The sequence below is a fragment of the Nanorana parkeri genome, unplaced genomic scaffold (genome assembly GCF_000935625.1).
Source record: "Nanorana parkeri isolate BGI_ZX_2015 unplaced genomic scaffold, ASM93562v1 scaffold2871, whole genome shotgun sequence".
NCBI classification, from domain to species: domain Eukaryota; kingdom Metazoa; phylum Chordata; class Amphibia; order Anura; family Dicroglossidae; genus Nanorana; species Nanorana parkeri.
In genome coordinates this window covers 75,826-96,347 of record NW_017309139.1, presented here as the reverse complement: position 1 = coordinate 96,347, position 20,522 = coordinate 75,826, and the positions used below count along the sequence as shown (strand labels likewise).

The 20,522-nt window shown below is 39.5% G+C and overlaps 2 protein-coding genes across 2 annotated transcripts; both read left to right on the top strand.

Annotated features, from left to right (window-relative positions):
* The first annotated feature begins 7,684 nt into the window (after positions 1-7,684).
* On the top strand, positions 7,685-8,632 carry LOC108802453 (olfactory receptor 476-like). The gene has a single exon (XM_018574308.1). It carries the CDS (start codon positions 7,685-7,687, stop codon positions 8,630-8,632), a length of 948 nt encoding a protein of 315 aa, XP_018429810.1.
* A 4,437-nt stretch (positions 8,633-13,069) lies between these two features.
* On the top strand, positions 13,070-14,017 carry LOC108802452 (olfactory receptor 476-like). Its single transcript, XM_018574307.1, has one exon. It carries the CDS (start codon positions 13,070-13,072, stop codon positions 14,015-14,017), a length of 948 nt encoding a protein of 315 aa, XP_018429809.1.
* Positions 14,018-20,522: the final 6,505 nt, after the last annotated feature.

The window sequence follows — 20,522 nt, the reverse complement described above, 5'->3', positions numbered from 1 at the left end:
GGGCTGAAAATCTCAGCTTATACTCGAGTATATACGGTATTCAGTAACACATTTTGTGCGTCTCCCAACATAAAACATTATAATTCATCCATGGATATCAGACCCTTATCTTTCTGATTTAATTTAAAAAAGGGAAATTTGATGATTTGCATTGGGCTTTTGCACTTTGAATATGTAAAAAATCTTTATACCACATTATTTACTATTTGCTTATTTTATATATAGGAAGAAAGAGTATGTAAGATTAATGGCTTAATAACAGTTTCATTGCCCTTGATTCAGATCAAATATTTTTACTGACTCAGAAAAGCTGGTTCAATTGTTTTGGTACTGTCTACAAGTGATGGAGAAGAAAAACGTAACCACTTTAACTATGATCCACCTATTAGGATTTCAGATTGCACACAATCTAACGTTTTTCATCTTTTGTCTTCTCTTCATAATTTATTGTGTGATAATATGTGGAAACCTCCTGATCATCACACTGGTGTCCTACAGCAAAACCCTCCATTCTCCCATGTACTTCTTCCTCTCCCAGCTGTCCCTATCAGATATCCTACTGGCAACATGCATTCTTCCTAACACGCTCCATGCTGTTCTGACGAAGGAGACAATAATATCATTTGCTGAATGCATCACCCAGTTTTATTTCTTTAGTTTCTCAGGAACTTCAGAGTGTCTTCTTCTGACAGTCATGTGTTACGACAGGTATTTGGCGATCTGTAAACCATTGCATTATACCTTATCAATGAATTTCCAGTTCTGCTGCAAAATGGTCATCACATGTTGGGTTTTAAGTGCTTCAATAGTATTGATTCACACTTCAACAATGTCACAGCTAAAATTCTGTGGTCCTAATGTAATGGATCATTTTTTCTGTGATCTTGATCCAATTCTAAAACTCTCCTGTTCTGACACAACCATTGTTCAACTTGAAGTGACATTGCTGAGTTTTTTACTTGTTGTTATCCCTTTCTTTATTATTATTGTATCATATGTTTATATATTGATTACCATTTTTAAAATTTCATCCATTACCAGCAGGCAGAAAGTTTTCTCAACATGCAGCTCCCACCTGACTGTTGTTTGCATTTATTATGGTACTCTGGTTTTTGTTTACTTAATACTTCGTAGTGGAGAGTCATGGCATATCACTAAATTCCTGTCATTGCTGTACACTGTAGCCACCCCTCTGATGAATCCAATTATATACAGTCTGAGGAACAGAGACTTGAATAAAGCCATAGATGAAATTATCAACCACTGTTTGCACTTGATTTGCTGTAAATAAAGCTGGCCATGCACTGCTTAGATTTTCTAAAGATGTTTTGTATAAAATAACACTCTTTCAGTTTTCTATTAGTTGATGGGGTCAAACTGATGATCGATTTCAGTAAAGAAAAAACTTGAAGGAGCACGATGCTTTTTCATGAATGAACCAAGTTTTAACAGTGAATGTGTTTTTTGTTTGAGAAACTCCATCCATTCAAAAATTGAACATCAAAGTAATTTCAATCGACATTCATCAACTGTTTGATTATTGGGTGGTAAAGAAAGATCTTCGTACGAACGTTCATTCAGAAACCTACTAGTGAATGGCCAGTTTAATGAAAAGTGCACTCAATACAAATGATCTTGCATGTTAAAGTAATAATAATACTAAATGTAGTATGTCAAAAAGAACGTGGATAGCATATGTACCGATGCCAAACGTACAGATTTATGATTTGTTTTCATTATTAAATTCAAATGTTAAGTGTGTCATGCCTTTAGGAAAAATGTATGTGGATAAATTAATTTCCATGCATTTTGTAAATTTGCTAGGAAGACTGAGGAATACTACAGTAAGAAAACAGTTTTTAACGAATTTGCTTGATGGAAGACTTAAAGTCTTTGAATTTGGTTCTAGATTTCCAGAGTTGAGGATGGACCGTTGTGGTGCAATGCCAAAGGAAATTATGGTGGTTCGGTACATATTTTATAAATCATTTACAGAGTTACTTACTAAAAGGGTGAAGAGATTGGAGAAGGCCGGAGAAGTGAACAATCTAGGACAACATAGCTGAACTGGAAAGGGAGCTGAATTGGAGCATTTTTCCAAATCAGCTACAGTATTAGAGTTTTCCACTTCTCCTGCCTCCTTGAAACTCTTTACCCTTTTGTGAATAGCCCTGTTAGTGAAACATGCAGATAAAGTACTGTATTACCTTAAAGGGTTCACCATTCCAGTTGTACATATCAGGCATAAACATGCCGAGATAAGTTTGCCTGCTTTCCTGAGAATGACAGTCACGTGGCTGAAAGCAAAATACCATGTTAAACGTTTTGAGAATTTAGACAAAAATCTATATGAAAATCTAATACCCTTTTACCCCATATTTTATCATTTTAGTAACAAAAATCATAGTGGATAAGACTGAAGGTTCTCATTCATCCAGGTCATGGTATATCTGTAAAAAATAAGTCAAGGCAACTGGACTTGCTGTATTTTTTCTTGAAGATGTTTCACTGGATATCCGACTAGATTTCTCAATTCAGAATAAGAAAAAATCTCTTGGATTGAAGCAACATTCACCATATTTTTTCCCAGATAATTTTTTGTACAGGTCATTCTGAACTGAGAAAGCTGGTCGGACGACTATGCTTTTATTACCTTTTCTTGCCGCTCTAGTTGCTGAGTTTGATTACTTCCGGAGTGATACATCTAAATGTCTAATTTAGCACATCTAAAGAACATCTAAAGAACCCCTTAACTGTCCCTGTTACTATACAAAGAGATTTCTACTAAGCCATACCTGTACAAAAAGTTATACTCATCTTTCCTGCTGCATGTGACTCAGAACTCCTCTCTGATATGGAGGAATCTTTTACTGAAGTCCACAGGTGGTCCTATTTGTCTCATAAAAAAACTTTTGTTTCTGAATTGTCCTCTGGTTTACCTCTTGAAGTTATGTAGCAAAATTCTACTTCCTGTCAGATCAGAAGAAAGAAAAATGACTGCAGGTAGCAGTTTGCATCCACCATTTAGTAGTGTTGTTTGTGTACCATTGGAAAAGTTTTACAAAGGGAAAATTATACAAAGGAAATCTTCCAAAGTGAGGGAAATTCTTCTCTTAGACAGTTGTCCCGGGATCAGGTGTCTCTTTTGGAAGATTTCCCTGTGTCTCTTGTTCTGGAGGCAACTCTAAAAATGTGCTTCTTCTTTCTTGGTGACAGTAGTCACCAGGACAAATAGAGGGGTGAAAGTTCCCAATGGGTTACAGACAGCAATATAAACCTTAATTTTATCTAAAATGACAAAAGGTTTTGCCTAGAGATACACTTTAAAGCTATACTTCTGAACTGTCCATAGATATATAATCATTTTCCTACTACATCATAATTGGCCCAGTCTGAAAACCATCATACTATGGTCAAGGCTGCCCTTAGACTGATAGAAGACCAGTTTATTTTGTCAAGAAAATAGCCATACACAGCTTCTAATTGTTATTCATGTGTGGCTGCTTTACAGATCCAGAATAGTGAGATAGAATAAGAATGTATTAAAACTAAACTACACCATTTGGAAAAAAAACATGTATTTAAAATTGTGACTGCCACTTGGCTGCATCAATGAATGTACTTGTCTGTAGAAGAGAGGAGGTTTGGGTAATCTGTCTTTAATTGTTTGAGGCACGCGAGCCTAGGTCCCGGTTACAGTGACCCGCACACTCCAGGTGCAGGTCACTGTAAAGTCATGTTAAGTTTTTAAAGATGGCCACTGCGAATCGCGGCGGCGATCTTTAAACCTGGCAGGTGCCAAGATTCTAGTGGTCGGAGCCGCTATCATCAGCAGCACGCCGAGCGGTGAGGAGAGAGAGAGAGACGCTCGGCCTGGATCTGACAGCCGGCGGCTCTCTCTCTCCTCAGCGCACATGCTGCTATGACAACTGCTCCATCCTCCGACTTCCCCCTTGTTCATTCATGAGTTTCCCTATGGGAAAAATGTTCTAGGTTAGCAGTCCGAGCCAAATTATGTAAGAATTCACTAGAACAAATTATTTGTAACCATAATACACTCCTTGGCCTTTGAATGTATGTCATCTTCCTTAGAAGGTCCAATAAGAGGGCTTTTGTATAAGTCAGCCCCCTGACTTTAAAAGGGTGAGGTCATAAAACACATTTTGGCAATGTGCTTTATCTGCAATAGGAAAAATTTAGCAAGTGCTGCTAACAAATTGTATAGGATAGATTAGTATGAGGCTTGTAGGTACTGACAGGTCTGTTATTGCATATGTAAACACTTACTGAATGTGTAGATAACAAAATGCTGTGTAGCTTAGTTTGGATGGGGGGAGGGGAGGGTTTTAACATTTCACCATCCTTTGTTACACATTAATGCTGCTGATGTCCTGCAGTCCCATTAAAACCTTACCCTGTTCACAAAGACTATTTTGATAACAGGCCACATACATTTGTTTCAAAGTGCATAACTCCTAATTGTTGCTGGCTGCAGTTTTGTTTCCAGGCCTTTTTGAAATGGTGACAACAGTGGAATGCTCCAGGGCAATTAACAACACCACATCATCAGCACATAAACTTATAGTTTACTTTGGTAGAGAACGTGACATAGCAATTTACAAGCCATACATAATTGGAGACTGAATAGCCAAAGAAGTACGCAAAGAAACCCCCATGACCAGATCCAAATCATTGCCTCAGGAGCATGGACAGAGGTCCCTGCGTAAACTAATCTGGTAAACATTGTTTCCTAGCTTTGTTGATAACAATGTTGTAACAACGTTATTGTTACAATGTGTTTAGAATATTTTTATAAACACATGGTAAAAATGCTAAAGCTGGAAACATTTTTGTTTTCAGTTTCCTTGATCTGCAGGTTTGCATGGACACCTTGGTAAGCATGGAGCATTGTTCAATTGTATCATTAATTCAGCCTTGGGTTTAGCTCCAGATCAGGAATCAAAACCAGCTTGTATGATGATGAGGGGGAAAAAGAGACAATGTTTCCTGAAATATAATGACATCAACGGATTAAGTACTTACTGAGATTTGGAATTCCACCAGCTTGACAAATGCAAGGTACTCTTCTGGATACATATTTAATGAATGAATTACCATATGTGTGTCTTAGCAGAAATCAAAATTTAATAGACCAGATTTCATTTTTTCAGTCCTGAACTGTCCAGTTTTGGTGATCCTGTGTCTATTGAAGTCTCAGATTTCTGTTCATGTGTGACACAAGTGGGACCTATGATAGTCTTCTTCCCTTGTAGCCCATCCACTTCAAGGTTCAATATGTTGTGAATTGTGAGATTGTTTTCTGCTCACCAAAGTTGTACAGAGTGGTTAACCTAGGAACTACTGTAGCCTTTTTGTCAGCATGGATATGTCTGGCCATTCTCCTTTGACCTCTATCCTTAACGTGGCATTTCTGTCCACAGAACAAAATTTACCCAACATCCTCACCCCTGTGCTGGCGTACTTGCGGCCAAATAGGCATCTTATCCCATATATTTTGGTCCTGTAATGGACTTACAGTCTTATGGAGCTCAGTCTCTGACCTCTTGATTGAATATACAAAAATCGATTCCCTGCTGTCACCCGAACTGGCGCTATTAAGTATCAATATTGATAAGTATCCCCTCAAGTACAGATCAGTGGTTATGCATATTTTATTTTCAGCCAGAATCCTCATAGCCCAAAATTGGAAATCCTCTACTATTCCAACCATTTCGGATATTGTCCATAGAGTGTCCTCAAATTGTCATTATGAAAGATTAATAGCATACAGATTGAATTCAGGGAAACTGTTCCACAAAAGATGGGACACGTGGATCCAATTTTCGAAATTAGATAATTAAAGTAAAATTATAGTTTGACATTACTATGTTTTATAACGTGCCTTGATATAACGGATTGAGCATTCATGGCTCCTCTCTACTGTCCTTCCTACCTTTTTTTTCCCCTGTCCTCTCTTACCTGTCTTGCTCTCTCTTCTCTACCCATACTCCTCCACCCTTCCATCCTTGCCCTACCCCTTGGACTTCCCTTTCGTACTCCTTTCTGCAACAACATACATTCTAATTTTGTGAGTGTTGAACGATATCTTAGCTCCCGATTTACAAAACTCAAGTAGAAGGCTTGGTTAAAGTTTGGTTCCAGTGAGCCCAATTGTTTACAACATGTGTAAAATTGAATCGGAATAAGTTTAAGTTTCCTTAGACAATGCTGTATATGTCTCACTGTTACTACTATTGCAATTGAGTATACATAATAGAAAGTAATCATCAATGTATATGTTGCAGATGTTAGAAACCTTTAATAAAAATCTATTATTAGAGAACTGCTGCTCACTGAATGTTTCTGTTTTTGCACTACTTTGCATCATTTCTAGAGACTGCTGCATTTGAAGATCCCAGGAAATCAGCAGTTACAAAAATGCTCATACCAGCCTGTCTGACACCAACAATCATTCCAAGGTTGAAAAGCTGGTGCAACTCAGTGCAAAGTGCTTGGTCTTGGAGATGATCCCAAGAAAGAAAAGAGGAGGGAATATAATTCTAACGGTAAAAAAGTGGATTAATAGGCTTTCTTTCCTTCATCTTAACAAAAACTATGATTTGTATCTATTTTAAAACATTTCACACACTGTTTTAACATGGAGTGGTGAATAAATCTAATATTATCACCTTTAAAAAAGCAAGTTGTCATTTAGTGAACATGAACAAACATAACTCAGAAGAAGTAAAGATTGTGCCCTGATCAAAAACATTATTATATATAATGTAAAAAATGACTAAATTAAAAAGTGTCAATTTACAAATGTTGTTTGTGAAATGAGAATTGTGTTAGTCAATGAATATTCTTCTCATAAACCGCTAATGTCTTTACATACTCCCAGTGAACAGTTAACAGCAATTTGTTTCTGAAAGAAAACAATGTAAAAATAAATTCTCTGTATAATAGTAATGAGTCTCATGAGAATATTCCATCCTATCCCCAGCATTCCATATATTCTATCTACTAACATATAAAAGCAACAATAAAATTTAATTCTCCCTCTGAATATAACAGAGTTACAGAGTCTCTGCTACTTCTAGCCTAAACCCAGGCATGAGGATCCAAACATGTAAGGGTTGACAAATTTACTGGTTGCCTCTCACTTTTCTTGTCTCTTGGCAATGGCTGCAGGGTTTCAGGACACAGGTAAGTATGTGGGTAGTCTTTTATTAAAGGCAGGAGAAAGGGGGAATCTGCAGGACAGATAGAAATGGTTATATAATATGTTCTGATTTTAGATATGCTTTAAAATAATATCATCACAATTTTTTGACCAACATTTACAAGAATTTGATATTTTCCTTCCTCATCAATATAAACAGTAGTAACACATTTTGTGCTTCTCCCAACATAAACATTATAATTCATCCATGGATATCAGACCCTTATCTTTCTGATTTAATTTAAAAAAGGGAAATTTGATGATTTGCATTGGGCTTTTGCACTTTGAATATGTAATATATCTTTGTACCACATTATTTACTTATTTACTTATTTAACATATAGGAAGAAAGAGTATGTACGATTAATGGTCTAATTACAGTTTCATTGCCCTTGATTAAGATCAAATATTTTTGCCGACTCAGAAAAGCTGGTTCAATTGTTTTGGTACTGTCTACAAGTGATGGAGAAGAAAAACGTAACCACTTTAACTATGATCCACCTATTAGGATTTCAGATTGCACACAATCTAACGTTTTTCATCTTTTGTCTTCTCTTCATAATTTATTGTGTGATAATATGTGGAAACCTCCTGATCATCACACTGGTGTCCTACAGCAAAACCCTCCATTCTCCCATGTACTTCTTCCTCTCCCAGCTGTCCCTATCAGATATCCTTCTGGCAACTGACATTCTTCCTAACACGCTCCATGCTGTTCTGATGAAGGAGACAATCATTTCATTTTCTGAATGCATCACCCAGTTTTATTTCTTAAGTGTCTCAGGAACTTTGGAGTGTCTTCTTCTGACAGTCATGTGTTACGACAGGTATTTGGCGATCTGTAAACCATTGCATTATAACCTAACAATGAACTTCCAGTTCTGCTGCAAGATGGTCATCGCGTGTTGGGTTTCAAGTGCTTCAATAGCATTGATTCACACTTCAACAATGTCACAGCTAAAATTCTGTGGTCTTAATATAATAGATCATTTTTTCTGTGATCTTGATCCAATCCTAAAACTCTCCTGTTCTGACACAACCATTGTTCAACTTGAAGTGACATTGCTGAGTTCTTTACTTGTTGTTATCCCTTTCTTTATTATTATTGTATCATATGTTTATATACTGATTACCATTTTTAAAATGTCATCCATTACCAGCAGGCAGAAAGTTTTCTCAACATGCAGCTCCCACCTGACTGTTGTTTGCATTTATTATGGTACTCTGGTTTTTGTTTACTTAATACCTCGTAGTGGAGAGTCATGGAATATCACGAAATTCCTGTCATTGCTGTACACTGTAGCCACCCCTCTGATGAATCCAATTATATACAGTCTGAGGAACAGAGACTTGAATAAAGCCATAGATGAAATTATCAACCACTGTTTGCACTTGATTTGCTGTAAATAAAGCTGGCCATGCACTGCTTAGATTTTCTAAAGACCTTTCGTATAAAATAACTCTCTTTCAGTTTTCTATTAGTTGATGGGGTCATAAATGGATAAATGTAAATCTGTAAATAATGTTTAATAGAAAAAAACATAAACCTAGTGGTAGTGGATGAGAAAATGTTAATGTGGGACTGTCCAGGCATGAACTAGTGGAAGGGGTCTATTTTTGCCAGTTCCTATGTCGAGGCATTTTCCTCTCCTGCAAAAGCCAGACATTAAAAGGTTGTTACTGGAAACAGTGGGTTGGATAATGGTGAGTGTCTTGAGTTTAAAGTTTTCACTCTGGGGAGAGGTTGACAGCCCATGGCCATAGGATTGCATGTGTCAGTTGTGCCTGCCCCCACCAAATGTGGCAGCCCTATAAAATGCAGTTGGGTCCCCCTTGCAACACCCTTCCCAGCTACTAATACTTTTACCAAGTTTGCATTGCTATCTCTGCCCGTGTTTGGTTGACTTGGGTTAAAATGTGTAGTAAAAAAGTTATGGTGCTGAGAATGTTACTTTGGGGTTTTCCAGACCAGGAACTAGAAGAAGGGACAGTTTTCCCTAGTTAGTCACCATGTATGATTCGTGGCACTATTTTCTTTGCTTACCCCATGATTATGTCATTGAACATGGTACAGGGGTTACATTCCTCTGCAAGCTCATCAAACAGGATATAACTTTAACATGTGGATTTGAAAATATTTAAATTGCTGGCCCTGCCCATGTTTGCTTGACGTGAGTAGTGATGGCCTTATAAAAATAATAATAATTTGTAAATGCAGTTTGTAAATAGGGAAGAATTGAAACAAATTTTTTTATGAGTTATCCCACCTATTAGGCCATGCAGTGTGCGTTTTAGGAGGTACGCGAGAGGGATTGTGTCACAAATCCTGCACTCATTTCAGCTCACTATTTAGTTGTCTCTTCAAAAGGGGTCAAAATAGTGTAGGTATCTTAGATGGTGAGCCACTAGGCTGGTGAAAAGCCTCCCAGAGCCTCTCTTTCTGCTATGATAACATAGAAAGAGGAGGGGTGGAGATGGAAGAAATAAAGAAGGAAGAGGAGGAGTAGATGGGGACGAGGTGGAGGAGGTGGAGGAGGAGGAAGGAGAGGAGATATGAAGGATGGATGAGCTGGAGGTGGAGGAGGGGCAGGATGAAGAAGAGGTGAAGAAGGAAGGGGAGAAGGAGGAGAGGGAGCAAGAGGGGGAGGAGGAGGAACACATGATCAATGCTTGGCTTGACACCTGTGATCTCTATTTGACAGCACCTCTACCTCTCCTCTTAGACTTACCTGTATTTTTAAATTCAGTTTTGTGGAAAGGGGGGCAGCCTAAGAGTATAGGGTCTTACACTTTTTTTCAGCTTCTCGCCCTTTCTCCTGACTGTAGGACCCCCCCCAACACCATTTTGCCTGCCCTTTTCCCTGTATTGTAAAGGAATGGGGAAGCTATGGCCATAGGTTTTCTTACTGAACCTTTGTGTGAGAAGTAGATAGAGGAGTAGATGGAGGTGGATGGAGAAGATAAAATAGAGGTAAAGGAGGAAGGGGAGCAGAAGTAGAGATAGCAGAAGAAGGTGGAGGAGGTGTAGGAGGAGTAAAAGTAAAAGAAGGAGGGAGCAGAGATGCCTAGGGAGGAGGAAATGGGGATTGGGGGAGAAAAAATAGGTGAAACTAGCAACACTCAGCTTAGCACTTAAGACCTCCATTTGGCAGCACCTCAAACCTCTATTATTAGGCTTTTCTGTTATTTATTGATGGTTCTGATTTGGGAAAACTGCTGATGCCTGCCCTTCCCCTTGGTAATAGGATCCCCCCCCCCTCCCCATTTACTTCTGCTAGCACTCTCTCCTGCATTGTGAAAGGGCAGGGATCCTATGGCCATAGGTTTCCCCCCTAAAACATTGTGTTGCACCTCTATAATTGTGGAGCACAGCAATAGGCTAGTAGAGGTCGTAGGAACTGACAATGGTGGCAGCATGGTAGTGCTTAGCTTGGAATGTTATATATGTCTGAGGTCACTTGGGGGGATTGCTGCTTCTGAGGAGTCTTAGAATGAGGCCAGTGAGGAGGAGGGGGGACAAATGAGTGCACTAAATACATGTGACAGCACTTAGAGCTCTAATGATATGCCCCATCCTGCATCTGTTCCAGCCACCAGAAGATTGACCCAGTGTCCAAGGATACAGTATGTAGTGTCCCTGGCAATACTTACTGGACCACATTTACACAGTCATGGGTAATGCGCTGCTGACAGTGTGGTCCAATGACACAGACACATTACATTTCAAATGCTGGTGGAGGGCAGTAATAAACTTCTGGGCAAAATAATGAAGGCTGGATACAAGCCATTGTGGTGTAGCACAGGGCATGAACAAACTGTGTATGTAATACCTCCAGGATTCCACATAGCATTGAATTTTATGACAGGTGTGGAACATTACAACAGTTACAGTTTGAAACAGAAATATGTTTTTAATAACATTAAATTACAAAATGGCGTGTGCAATATATACACTGAGTGGCCAGGTTATTATGACCACCTGACGTTTGTAGGCAAATTAGTTATAATTTGGCGCTGAAGTTGCTAGAGGGCCAGACCATCATAAATAGGGAAGGAGGTTGTTTACCACGACAGTAGAAGTGATTTGTTTCTGAAGATACGGGGAAACAAGGCGATGTAACAGCCTTTGAACGTGGGATGATTGTTGGAGCTCGGAGCCATGGAGCGAGTATCAGCAAAACAGCAGAATTTGTTAAATGTTCAAGAGCAGCTGTTGTTAAATTGTTTAAAGATCGGACTGTCAGCCGAAAAACTGGGTCTGAACATGCGAATTGTGGCCGTCATCGACTAGTTATATATATGCTATATTAATTTTTTTTAAGATGTTTCATTTCTTCATTTTTAAAAGTAGAGTTACCCTTTAACAACCTTTTACTGCTCGCTAGGATATGTAAATATTTTTATATCCACCTGGTCACAGGTACACTTTAAATAAACACGTTATAATACAGTGAACACATACAAACATAACTTAAAGCAAACACAAGGGCTGTTAAAAGGGTGAAGCATACCCTGATTTAAAGTAAAAAAAATGTTATTATGTATAAATTCAGAATTGACTAAATTTAAAATAAATAAATACAATGTTTATGTGTGTCAATGCATATTCCTCTTTTAGAACTCTAATGATTTTATTTACTACCAATAGGCAGTTCATTTCCCTACACATTAAAAGTAACGAGTCCCGAGAAAATATCAAAGAGCACTTCCTATTCCCAGGGTTCCGTTTAATTCTGTCTACTAACATATAAAAACAGCAATATTTTCTAATCAGTAAGTTCAATGGAGGACAAATACTTATTGCTGCACTGCACATTTCTTATTATTGTTTATTGCAATATTTAACAATTCAATGAGTATGTTTTTCTCTTGTTCTTTGCAACTAAAAATTAGTTCATTTATATTTTTGAGTGCTTAAAGTGGACCTCAAGTCACAAACTGTCTGACTGCCCCAAATTCTCCCTCCGAATAGAACAGAGTTGTTGGGGGTTATTTAAAAAAGGGTGAAGGGTTTGGCGAAGGCAGAAGAAGTGAACAATTTGGGCCAAAATAGCTGATTTGGAAAAATTCTCCAATTCAGCTCCTTTTCTAGTTAATTTATGTTGTCTTAATTGGTTCACTTCTCCTGCCTCCTGCAAACCCTTCACCCTTTTGTGAATAACCCCCACTGAGTGTCTTCTACTTCCAACCTATATCCAGGGATGAGGAACCACAAATGTAAGAGGCTGAGGTATTGATTGTAAAACAGAAAAAAGTTTCCCAGCACACTCACCAGCCAGCATGCAAAAAAACCTGTCTAACCACTAAGGTTAAAAGCAGAGGTTTGGATACACGTCTTCTGCAGAAAATGGGAAAGCCGCACAGCCGCGCCACGTTTTGCTTGAGGTATTGATTGGCCACCTCTCACATTTCTGGTTTCTTGGCCATTGGTTTAGACTTAAGGGTCTTCATGTATTGCATTGGTGGAAAGTTATCATCTTTCCAGACATAGACTTTATTTGACAAATGTATGTGAGGTTTTCTTTGGCCAACATTTACAAGAGTTTGACATTTTTCTTCCACAGAATTGTTCAATATTACGTATCAGTCCTAGGTTAACCTTGTTTTAGTTCTCTCAATAAGACACATCAGACCCTTATCTTTCTGACTGAATTTAACAAAGTGAAATGTGATTATTTGCCTTGGGTTATTGCACAGTGTATCTTTGCACTGCCTTATTTACAATAAATGGGAAGAAAGGGTATGTACGTTTACCAGAGTCACGACTTTAATAGTTTATTTTTAGATCCAATAATATTTAATGACTCACACAAGCTGTTTCAATTTTTTAGGTTCTGTCTTCAAGTGATGGAGAAGAACAATGTAACCACTTTAACTCTGATCCACCTCTTAGGATTTCAGATTGCGCACAATCTAACGTTTTTCATCTTTATTCTTCTCCTCATAATTTATTGTGTGACAATATGTGGAAACCTCCTGATCATCACGCTGGTGTCCCACAGCAAAACCCTGCATTCCCCCATGTACTTCTTCCTCTCCCAGCTGTCCATATCAGATATCCTTCTGGCAACTGACATTCTTCCTAACACGCTCCGTGTTGTTCTGATGAAGGAGACAATAATATCATTTACTGAATGCATCACGCAGTATTTTTTCTTTGCTCTCCCAGAAACTTTGCAGTGTCTTCTTCTGACAGTCATGTGTTATGACAGATACTTGGCCATCTGTAAACCATTGCATTATAACCTAACAATGAACTTTGAGTTCTGCTGCAAAATGGTCATCGCGTGTTGGGTTTTATGTGTTGCTGTAGTATTGACTCACACTTTACCAATATCACAGCTAAAATTCTGTGGTCCTAATGTAATGGATCATTTTTTCTGTGATCTTGATCCAATCCTAAAACTCTCCTGTTCTGACACAACCATTGTTCAACTTGAAGTGACATTGCTGAGTTTTTTACTTGTTGTTATCCCTTTCTTTATTATTATTGTATCATACGTTTATATATTGATTACCATTTTTAAAATCCAGTCAGTTACTAGCAGGCAAAAGGTTTTCTCAACGTGCAGTTCCCACCTGACTGTTGTTTGCATTTATTATGGTACTCTTGTTTTTGTTTACCTAATACCTCGTAGTGGACAGTCATGGAATATCATGAAATTCCTGTCATTGCTGTACACTGTAGCCACCCCTCTGATGAATCCAATTATATACAGTCTGAGAAATAGGGACTTGAAAAGGGCTCTAGATAAAATTATTAACCACTGTTTGCACTTGCTTTTCAGTAAGTAATAAGCACGTAATGCAAAATGTAGTAAGTTAAAAGCGACTTGGATAAATATGTATCAAAGCCAAATGTACAGATTGTTTTCCACTAGCAAAAATATCTTCATTTAAAATTTAGGGAGGGGATAAGAATAAATAAATGTTATTAAGATACAATTAATGCTGCAGATTGAGCATATAAATGTAATCATTTCACTCAATGTAGTATGAATGATTACATTTAAATGTCATTCCCTTCAGTGACCTCTTGAATTGTAACATTATGGCGGTTATTCACTAAGCTGCCAAAGGATCTAGCCGTAGCTTCAGCCCCAGGACCCCTTCGGTTCAGTAGAACCGAAGGGCTGCTGTACGGGCTATTCACTATAGCTCCCAAAGTTGGCCGAGGGGCTCAGTTGAGCCGAAGGCATATGCATCGGCTCGACTGAGCCCAGGTGAAAGCCGAAGCTCACCAAACAGTGATCTGTCATTACTCTCCCGGCCGGTTTCGAGCAGAGTAAACCTTTCCCTGCTCTGTTGTTTCCTTTTTTTCTGACATCAGAGCCACCAGCCGCCGTCAGTCAGAAAAAAAAACAGCATAGGAATGCATAGCTACATTCCTATTGGCTATTTCAATTTGCAACAGCCAATAACAAACTAGCTATTGCACCCGCCCACTGCTGCTGCCAATCAGCAGAGGGGACCTGAAGTTCTCCATCAGGTCCCCTTCTAGTGATTGACAGCAGCAGAGGACCGGTGCAATAGCCAGCTTGCTATTGGAAATTGCAAATTGAAATAGCCAATAGGAATCTAGCTATGCATTCCTATGCTGATTATTTTTTTATTTTTTATTCTGATGGCAGCAGAACCACCAGGTTCTCAGTGTAATGACTGATCAGCGTCCCTGGTTACCAAGTAACCAGGGACGCTGTTCTATTATTAGGATGAGAGCTTAGCAGAGCTGGCTGTCATATTACCGCTGGCTCTGACAAGCTCTCATTGCAATGACAGCTGGTCCCGGCCAATAGAAAACAGTTGGGTGGAGCTAGCTGTCACTGCTAGCTCCGACCAATCATTTTCTATTTTTTTTCTACCTTTTTAACTGTTTTTCTATTCTGCTCGGTACCACTGAAGGTGGTTATTCACTCGGCTGCCTACAACAGCTTTGTGAATAACTCCCTATATCTTCATTGTATCTCCTTACTAACATGTATTAATTTTCTATGATCCTGCTGATTTCTGGACTTTAAAATGGTTGTGAGTCCTCATCAAAATGGAGCCTAGTATAAGGGATTAAATGCTGTGCACGAAGACACTACAATATTTTTGGAAGTTTTCTCTTTCTAAAAAATTGCACTCTAATGTTGAGTTCTTGATTTTAAAATGGCTGGTGGGGGACCTGTTCAAAATGGATCCTAGTGCAAGTGATTTCATGCTGTGCCCATAGGTACTACATGATTTTTTTCTGCTAAAAAATGTAACTCTAATGTTGACTTCTTGATTTTAAAAATGGTTGGTGGGGTCCTAATCAAAGTGGAGCCCTCTACACATGATTCAGTTCTACTCACATTAGGTACACTATTTTAGGAGCTGTTGACAAAGCAGCCTAGTCAAAGAGGTTGATTTCCTAAAGGCAAACAGGCTGTTCAATTTGCAAGATAATTTTCCCTTAGCTTCGCGAATGTGGTGAACATTTACTTTCCAAAGAATACCATTGCAGGGAAAGTAACAAAAACATACTTTCACATGATTGAATGACGGAAGTCAGCAGAGCTTTAGTTCATGGAAATTTCCCTTGCAAAGTGAATGGACTATTTGATTTTAATAAATGAATCCCGAAGTATTTTGGGTGCCTTTTTCAGTGAAATGAATACACTGCAATATAGATTTTGTTGACCAGCTGGCTGGTTTGGGTCCTGTTTCCAAAAGGTGTAAAGACTGCACACATACTCACTACAATATTTTGAGGGCTTTTTCATCAAAATAAATATACTCTTATGTTCTTTTTTGATTAAACAACTGACTGGTGGGGGGTCCTGCGGTCAAAATGGTCTAGCCAGTGTTTAACCTCTTCATGACTGAGCTTGTTTTCAGTTTCTGTTCGTTAATGACTGACACACTTTTTACATTTTTGCTATGTGATTCTTCCACAGCAATAATATACTTTTTTACTAAGCGCACCCACACATATTATATATTATTTTTTAGAAGACAGATAGGGCTATATATTTATATCACGTATGTGTTCATAACGTCTCACTAAAAAATTAGGAAAAAACATAAATAAAACACTTTTCCCTCAGTTTTGGTTATTATTATTTTAAAAATAGCACAGCTTAAAAAATGCATTAAAATACATTAATTTATTTGTCCTTTATTTGGAAACAACTCACATCACATAGGATTTCAGAATATAGAATATATAGAATATTTACTCAGCCTAAAACAAAGGGGGTTATTCATTAAAGAGCCGAAGGATCCAGCCGCAGCTTTGGCTGATCCTTCGGTTCGCTCCGGCCGCTTCTGCCCATCGGAGGTACTGAGCAGAATAGCCAAGCCGAATGCCACTCGGCGGCATTCGGCTATTCACTCACTGCCATTCAGCCCCTATGAGAATATATAGTATGAGAATAGAGGCGAACAGCAGCTAGTGAGCTGCCGGAACTTCAGCTCAGCCAATTCAGATGTTGGATCGGCTGAATCGAACGCCTTCTGCAGATCATGTTCGGCTGACTGAAGGCAGTCAATCTACAACTGATTTTAGCCGATATATGGCTGAAATCAGCCGTACAAGACTGAAGTGAATAGCCAAACGTTCGGCTCACTTCACTTTGGCTTGGTTATTCACTCGGTAGCTTTGTGAATAACCCATTAAAAGCTATAATTTGATTTTTTTTCTCTAAAAGCTAATAGTTGTCCCCTGGCATACAATGTCACTAAGTGTAACTAAGTGCATATACCTTCTATAACATTTTGAGTGTTGTTTTCAGTGTATGAATATGTATTTTATGAATACACTCTAATTTTTACTTTTATTCTTACCTCCGGTTATTAAATGGTATGCAGCTTCTCACTAACAAAATGACCTCACTGTGTTGAAGGTCCTCTCTGGCACATGCATCAGAGCAGGCTAGTAACTCTTAGTCAAGTAGGGTTCCCCTCAATTCAGTAGCTGTAATGAATAGATGCATGACTAAAAAGTGATGTAATGAATAAAAAGTGATGTAATGAATAAAAAGTGTTAATTTAATAAAATGTGTCTATATGATTAAAAAAAACCCCACCCACACTGTGTTCTTTCAAAGGTTGTTACCAAAACAGCATTCAATGATCACCAATTTAAACACTTCAATCCAATGGAAATTACATTCAGCATAAATCCTGACCTTTTTTTTTAATGTTCAGATATCGCATCATTTTTTTCATTATGTATCTCTTTGACCTATCGGGGATCATCTGGAGCCTCAGTAACAGCTATACATTTCCCTTTGTATGCACCCTTCTGCTACTGGAGCAATGTCTGGAATGATCATGGGGAAAATGCTATTTGATTGATCTAAAGGCTTTCTTACTTTCCGAGACAATAATACAATGTGTATTTGGTGATCCTACCAAGTGGGTCCATGTTCAGCCCCTTGCTGTTATAGTGTGAAAACACTCTGTCCTTGGGGTTGATTTACTAACCTTATAAAAACACCATGAACATGTATACACCTCTGTAGTGTGTTCCCTCCCAGCATGATCTATGGGTGGAATCTAAACACCTTTGTAGTGTGTACACACCCAGCAGGTGTGTTGTGCAAAGCCAAGCATGAATTGCAAGGTGTAAATTAGCTCTATGTTGTGTTGCTTGCGTTGATGAATGCAGGAATGTAAATGCATGAGCTAACCATTTTTGTCTAAACTGTGAAGCAGCATTATATATGCATCATGTGCATGATTTTGCCATATATGGCATTAGTGGAAATATGCTTTTAGAGACGTTTTGGTTGATAAATACATTTTGCTGTGTGAAAATCACACGCACCTGGTGCGTGCGTGTGTTTAGGTTAGTAAATCACCCCCCTTGTCTCCCAATTGTGCTCCTACATCGTCACCATGTAAAATGTCCTACCAGTTAAGACAACAAGTGGCTATGCCCATTACACTGTCATGTTCCACTGTTGTCACCTTCAAGAAATGCTATGTGCAGCCATCATTGATTTGTAATGTTTACCATTTTATTAAATGTCCACACACATTTACTGTAACTAATCCTTGACCTAAGCTAATATTTTTTCTATTCTTGGATAGAGAAGGCAAGGTTTAAAGCCTCTATCAAGTCACATCCTCTCCAGATGTAGCCCTTAAGACCTTTAGTGTAGTGGCTAGCAGAAATGTAGTGATTGCCAGAGCTGTAGTCAGTCTGGCTGAATTATAGTTGGCATTTTTCTGGTTAATTCCAGGTGTTCTTTCATTGATTGTACCTGCCTGTGGAGTGTGACTCTGCTGCTGTGTGGGACAGCCAATGAGGGACACTGTGAGTGTGTGTGCAGTCCACCAGCCAATTACTGGGGCTCTCTTAGCCAGTGTTGCATGCTGGGGAAGTGCTTATATACTCAAGGTAATTACCATGTGCTCAGTCTGGATCAAGCCATGGATTAGTCCAGGTTTCGGTGCTGTCCAGCCTGCTCCAGGGCTAGACCTGGGGGTGGTAACACCTGAGTGTGGAAAATGCTCTGTTAGACCTCATGCCTGGAGTAGGCCTTTTCTGCTAATTTATGAGGCGAAGCAGGGAAGCCAATGGCTGCAGGTCTGGTGTCTCTACTATTGAAGATTCTGTACCTATCCTTATTCAACTGTGCTGCAAATGGATCTACACTGAATTACTGAAAGGGACTGGTGATCCTGGAGTCTGTGTCTGTTCTACCCTGGATGTCTAGGCCGCCATACCCTCTCTCCCAGTGTGAATATGTTAATAAAGTTCTTCAGCATTATACTTCTGGCCTGGATATCAGCTCTGTTGGTCACTAGAAGAGGGTGGTTAAGGCTAATGGGGCAGCTGGTTGCTAAAATCCCTAGGCAGGTTAGTGATGACCTGGGTTATTTTAGTGGCTCCTTCAGGAGGTGAGCGCTACACTGGAAATGTACCATGTTCCCATATTAGACATTTATAATTTGTACATTTTTCCCCATTGACAAATATCCCCACACCTCTTGCTCTCAGTACAATTCTAAAAAATGTCCAGTTGCTTTCTGTCTCTGGGACAATGATCACCATGACAAATAGAGGGTGAATCTTTCCAGCTGGGACACAGACAGAATTACAAACTTGGCAAAAAAACGTATGCCTTTACATACACTTTAAAGCTCCAAGCACAAAAAAATTTTCAATCAACTATATTACTTAGTAGCCACAAAGTATAGAAATCCACTACATTGTAAAAGCAGTATTGATATCATCACTGGGCAATGCATAGCCTAAGCAAGGAGCAGAGCTGTGGGAGATGCTCAGCAGGCTCCACCCTCTACAGGCAGAGGGCAGAGACAAGACCTGTCTGTGACGGACCCTGTGTACCCCGACTGGGTACCTCTTCCGGAGGGCTCTGTAACCATCGTCCAGCCGCATCTCATCATGGACCAGGACACTCAGCTCTGCTGTCCATTCTTTGGGCGGTTGTTCACCTAGAAGCACCTCTCGTGCCTCGTACTGTACCCAGTACCTTTCCAGGAAGGAGGGAAGACTCTTCCTCTGGTGCCGCTGCTCACTGGCCAACGCCTCTTGCCAGAGTTGCTGACGTACCACATCATACCAGCCGAACAGGATTTGCTCCGATACGGGTTCTCAGTGTTGCTCCCGCAGTTCTTGCAGCCTCCTTCCGAACTCCTCTTCCATGTTGGCTGGTCCCCGTACTGCTCCTCTGCTGCTCTCCGGTTCTTGTATCCTGGTGGTGGTTTGGATGTCCCGGACTGCAGGAAAAAATCCCACTGCTGCCACCAATGTGACGGACCCCGTGTACCCCGACTGGGTACCTCCTGCCAAAGAGCGTCTCCTGCCCGCCAAACCCCACTCTCAGCCAGCAGATTCGCAGTAACCAGCCCCTAACCCCCAATCACGAGGCAAAACTCATGTTCAACATAGAAAGAACAACAACTTTATTAAACAAAGGACATTCACTTTAGAGACACTGGGAGGGCTACAACCCCTCCCCTCCCCTCCCCCTCATGTGGAGCTATGCAACTTCTATACAGCTGACTTAACTTAATTAAGTCTCCATTTTGAATAGACAAACCATGTGGCCAAGTCCTTGTCCTCCACCATTTTAAAACATATATTTCCCAGAGGGCAACAGTCACTGTCTGCATATAAAATGTACATTTAGCCCCAAAATCTCCTGTTCTCTTGCTGGGCCATAATCGGTGGGTAAGAGGCAAGTCTGCAGCCCCCTCCAACTAGCACAGTGACGGTGCAGTCCGTCACACAGTCACCCTGCGCAAGGAGAGAGAGCAGCAGTGACCGGTCATTATTACTGGAGAGGGCAGAGACAAGACC